Source organism: Trachymyrmex septentrionalis, unplaced genomic scaffold (assembly GCF_001594115.1).
Source record: "Trachymyrmex septentrionalis isolate Tsep2-gDNA-1 unplaced genomic scaffold, Tsep1.0 scaffold241, whole genome shotgun sequence".
Lineage (NCBI taxonomy): Eukaryota > Metazoa > Arthropoda > Insecta > Hymenoptera > Formicidae > Trachymyrmex > Trachymyrmex septentrionalis.
In genome coordinates, this window is record NW_017305399.1 from 204,860 (window position 1) to 210,797 (window position 5,938).

Below are 5,938 nucleotides of genomic sequence, written 5' to 3' on the forward strand. Positions count from 1 at the left end.
TTTAACATGAAGAAAAGCGCTCGAATTGTGACTGAAAGTCAAAAGGAGATGAAAAGTGGATCCACTACGACAATCCAAAACGGAGAAAGTCATGGGTTAAGCCCGGCGAACCATCAACATCAGTGGCAAAGCCCAATATCCATGGCTCAAAGCTCCTGCTCTGTATTTGGTGGGATCAGAAGGGTGTCATATACTACGAACTGCTAAAACCGCATGAAACCGTTACTTTAATTAATGTATTTTTTAATGTTCATGTGAAATAAATAACGTTCTTTCATTAAAAAAACGCTACGAATTAATTCCAACACCTAATAGCTTTTTTAATGTAGAAAAAATATTCACTTTTTATCGACAGTAAATTAATATTCATTTTTCAAGTATTTATATCATTGGATCAATGATTAAACACACTGCTACGCCGATCGATCATTTCGACATTTCAAGAGTTATGATACGTCATGAGAACATCTACTTCGGCATCATACATCAATCTGTAAAATATAGGTCTGTTCTTTTTAGCTAAGGTTCTTGTACAATTCATCTTTTTTCCTTTTCTCTTCATGTTGGACAGAAAAAGAGAGAAGGTAAAGAAGTATAAGAAATTCGGCTAAAAAGAACAGGCCTTATGATTATATATTAAGGTGCAATTAAATGTACGAGGTACGCGGTATGCGGAACGTAAGTTTGAAAGTCGCGCGTAAATCATTATTTGTAGTTTCCGATTTCAGCAATGATGTTCTTCTAGTCTAATGTTCTGACTCTGATAAAGTGATTTTAATTCTTATTAGTAACTATTTCCATCTGTTAAATAAACATAAAATTAGCTTCTTTTTTTATGTTTTTCTGTTAAAAAGTTATACCATAATACTATCGTGAGTTATTTATAAAGAAACGTCAAGTTCTTCCAAATAGATTTCGCAATCTGATTTCTTAAGTGTTACATTTTAAGTGGCTTTATCTCGTTTTAAAACCGGAAAAAGACAGAGACAAAGAGAGTTTTAAGCCTCGCATAAAATTAAAGTAACGTTGGTGCAACCGGGCCTAAGATTGTAAAATTTAATATTAAAAAAATTTTTTTTAAAGTTTCATGTTACTGGTTATTTGAAAGTAATATTTCATCAGTCACATTAAAAAATTTTTTATACAGGTAAATAAAGGTAAAAATATTAATGTTATCACACATGTGGGGTAAAAAGGACAAATTTAAATGAGGTGAATTGGACCAATTTATATATTTTTTTCTACTTATATATGTATTTGTTATAATTTGAGAAATATATGTTGTCAACGTCATTGTGAACAATTCCAAAGGTTTTATCATCAGTCTTGCAAATGCCAGCGGTACTGTAACTTTTAAGCGTTATAACTCGAAAAATACTTAAAAATATAATAAACTTTTATTATAGTGCTTTCAAAAGGTTTTAAAGACAGCTATAAGAATATGCAATAAAAAATGAGGGGTTCCATTTAAAAAATTTTAAATAACTTTGAAGGACATTTTCTCAAGATCAATCAAGGTCATCAATTTTTTTCCTCCTTTCATAAAACTTATGTCTGAAACATTTTGTCTTAAATTTACAGATTTTGAGAAAATAGACTGAATTAATTAAAATGGTCCTAAAAAATATATATATATATACGTACCTACAGTGTACAATTAGAGTGACTGTACAGGCTAATTTCTTGAAAAATATGCATTTTCTTGACAATATTTCGGACAAAAGTTTTTTTACTTTGATGGGAAAATAAGATGATACCATTGATCTTGGATGGCGTTATCAAGATTAGAACAAGGTCTGTTGAATTTTTTAAATGGAACTTCCCTTTTTCATTGCATATTCTCGTAAATTACTGTAGGTCTGTTCTTTTTAACTAAAGTTCTTGCATGATTCATCTTTGTTCCTTTTCTCTCCACATTGAAAAAAAAAAGATAAACCATGCAAGAAGTTCAGCTAAAAACAAGCTTGAGAACTCTTTAAAAACATTATAATAAAACACTCAAATATAAGCATATATTCAAGCCTATGACGTAAAAGCTAAATCTTCCAAATGCTCAAATAATTCACAGTGAATTATTTATATCCTATATATGTACATGTATATATACCATATTTTTGTAGTTATTCAAAACTGCACACTGAAATTTTTCCGAACTTTATCAAACGCAATTTGGAAGATCCAGCTTTAACCATCGTAGGCTTGAATATGCTTATACTTGAGTGTTTGATTTCATGTCGGTCCTAATAAAATCTTATTATTGATTATAATAAAATTTATTTCCATTAAGTACTTTTATAAGATTTGAAAATTACAGTACTAGCGGCATTATCATTACCCGAAAAAAAAGTATCCGACCAACAATTAAAACCTCTTAAATATTGTTTAGGATCATGATTTGGATAACATTTGTCAAGATCAAAACCATTAGTGATTGTTCCTCTTATTTTCATTTTTGCACTAAAAATTCATTTTTACATATACATGGTTTGTCCGGAAAGTAATAGGACTGATTTTCTTCCGCCGCGACTGTACTTCGGAGCGTGCTCGCACCGACTGGATTCGGTAAAGGGCGTTCCTAGCTAACGAACGAGCGGCTGATCAGTTGTCTCCGAGCACCTGGAGAGTCAGGACAGGCATTTTCGCGCGACGTGTTTCTGTGAGTGGTATAAGCCGAAAATGCAGCGTTCGTTAGAGCAGAGGTACGCGATTAAATTCTGTGTGAAACTCGGTAAATCTGCGACAGAGACGTTTGATATGATCAAGCAGGCTTACCCAGATGTTGCTTTAGCAAGAAGTGGTGTGTTTCGGTGGCACCAGGCCTTTTTGGAGGGCCGGGAAGAGGTCGCCGATGAAGACCGTGCTGGAAGACCTTCGACTTCGACAAACACCGACAATGTGACTCGTGTGCACAAAATTTAACATCTGGGCAATTAAACGAATACTTAGTCGACGGTCTGAGTTCAAAACTTTGTCGCAGATTTACCGAGTTTCACACAGAATTTAATCGCGTACCTCTGCTCTAACGAACGCTGCATTTTCGGCTTATACCACTCACAGAAACACGTCGCGCGAAAATGCCTGTCCTGACTCTCCAGGTGCTCGGAGACAACTGATCAGCCGCTCGTTCGTTAGCTAGGAACGCCCTTTACCGAATCCAGTCGGTGCGAGCACGCTTCGAAGTACAGTCGCGGCGGAAGAAAATCAGTCCTATTACTTTCCGGACAAACCATGTAAATAAAAATACCAATGGAATAACCTCCATTGACCTTAATCTTGACAAATGCTCAGGTTATGATCTTGAACAGCATTTAAGAGGTTTTAATCGTAGATCGAACACCTTGGATACTGCTAAATCCGATGATACTGCAACTTTCAAGGCTTATAATTCAAAAAGTACTTAATGGAAGAGATTTATTATAGTATTTTGAAAAGCTTTCGAGATAAGTTACGAAAATATATAATAAATGGAGAGTTCCATTAAAAAAATTCTCGAAGTAACTGCTATAACACCTTGACAACGCCATCCAAGGTTGAACTAATAATACATATACTTACATCCCCCTTGTTAAGTTAAAATACTTTTTTTTAGATTACTACTAATTAATATTTTTAAAAGACGAACGAATATTGGCTAATATTTTTTTGCATGATTACTGAGCCTTTTGGAGGCTGAAATCCACGAGTTTAAGACCTAAGACGAAGAGGAAGAAGAAGAGGAAGTATTCTTTTACCTGCAGAGCTCTGCTTTGCTACATTGATTCTAACTGGATTATTCAGTTGAGATACCAATTTAAAACTCTCTATCGAAATATTATTCTTAAAAATATAAATTATAAATTTAAGCAAAAAAATTTCCGATGTTTTTAAACCTCAGGGGTGGTGCTCTCTTTAATGAAAAAGAATTTTATTGTAGTGTTTTAAAAAACTCTCAAGGTAAGCTATGAAAAATGGGAGTTTCCTTTAAAAAATTAAATGTGTCCTGACCTTGACAACGCTACCAAAGGTTAAACCAATGATACAATCAATCGTCAAAAACTTCTGTCTGAAACATTTTTCAAGAAAATGCATTTTTCGAGAAATTAGCCTAGTTATGATCGCTTTGTTACACCTTGCGTATATGTATACATATACACATACGTATAAAATATAGTGTTAGTTATATCTATATAAAATTATGTAGATAATTATCTAGATAGACTATCTAGATTATTTTAGATAGCCTATCGTGAAATGACTTTATCTTATTTTTATTTAGATTAGAATATATATCATTTTTTATTTTTTATCTTAGATAAAAGTATTATTCTTCTTTCAAATTATCTTAATGTAAAATTTAGTACTCCTCTCCCAGTAGAGAAGATTTTAGAACATCTTTTTTATAAACTGAATGTTTATGTTTAAGAATGATAGATCTATGCTGCCCACGATTTGTAATTCTAAGCATTAAATTGATGTATATCAGCGCTAATTTCTTCCTTTTATCATTTTAAAGTACTGTTGATATTGAAGTATTTTAATATTTAAAATTTAAATCTAAAGAATTAGATTCCTACTTTTCATTCACATGTCAAATAGATTTTCTTCAATTATATCTTTAATTGTACAGGATGTCCTGAATTTAAATGGCCAAACTTCGGAAACATGTAAAAGATCGATAAATTAAGAAAAAAAGTTTTTTAGAATATAAATTTTTGTTTAGTTTTGGAGAAAATAGCAAAAAAAAAAACAAAACGTAGTTTTAATTTTTATATTCATTTATTATTTATTTATTCACGATGTTACTTGCTTAAGAGGGAACACTACTGTGACGGGTTCAAAAAATCAATTCTTTTTTTGCATTTTTGCAATGCTTGGAGTCTTAAAAGTAGCTTGGAGTCCCTAAAATATTATGTTGAATTTCGTAACGATACTATAGTAAATATGTGATGGAGTGTACGTGGTCAGATGTGCATAAACTAATCGGTTGTAAAACTTTAAACACGTTTTTCTCGAAATCACATTTTCGTAATTGAGCGTTCACATATCTCGGCCAATTTTTATCCAAATGACTTGAATTTTAGACAGAATGTTTACAACAAAATTGTCTTCAGTTAATCTAACGATTAACTGAAGACAATTTTATTTTTCAATCGGGTTACTTTTTGAAAAACAATAAAAAAAAGTAACGATTTTTTTCGCAAAATCGCGACTTTTTTTTTTAAATAGCGTCATTTTGTCTCAAATTATTTTATCAAAAAATCAGTATGCTTGACTGAAACTATACTTATATACACTTTAAAATAAAAAAAAACTTTTTTATTTTAGAGCTCTCGTTCAGACGCAGCACGAGCGCCTATGCACCCATGTTTTTTTCAGACGAGGTGCACATCAATGAGCATTAAGGCTAGAAATATTAATATTATTTAACGAATTTTTTGTAATAACTTCATAAATGTATATATTGTACTTTGAATATATATAAAGACAGTAATTCACACAAGCTATTAGTTTTTATTAGTTTTTTAAAAAAATTCAACAAAAATAGGCTTTTTTCGGCCATCATAGTGATGTTCCCCCTTAATGCAGATATTGTTGAAAATGTTGGTCTCTTGCAGCAATGCATGCATATCTTGTATAGACAGCTCGTGTTGCAGTCAAACATTGATTTAGTTAACATAATGACTCGCCGATCCAGCATTCTCCTGTCTGGAAATTGGCGCTCATATTCTCGCACTGCCTCTGAAGTATTATCGCTACACGGTAAAATCGTACACGAAAACAATAATGTTTCGCTTTGAAAATAATAATATTTCGAAAATTACATTTTATTGTTTTATGCGATTTTTTCTAAAACAAAACAAAACCGAGCATATCTCTAAAGCATTTTTTTTTAGGTTATCAGTTGCTAAACGCTCCTAAAGTAGGCCATTTAAATTTGGAAAAAACTATATATATATAT

The 5,938-nt window shown here is 31.8% G+C and overlaps 1 protein-coding gene across 1 annotated transcript in view; it reads right to left on the reverse strand.

Moving 5' to 3' along the window:
* LOC108748793 (DENN domain-containing protein 1A) overlaps positions 1-5,938 on the reverse strand; it is an 80,380-nt gene that overhangs the window by 66,596 nt on the left and 7,846 nt on the right. Inside the window, 1 exon segment of the mRNA XM_018487153.1 lies at positions 2,617-2,639. Within this exon segment, the coding sequence (XP_018342655.1) occupies positions 2,617-2,639 (23 nt within the window).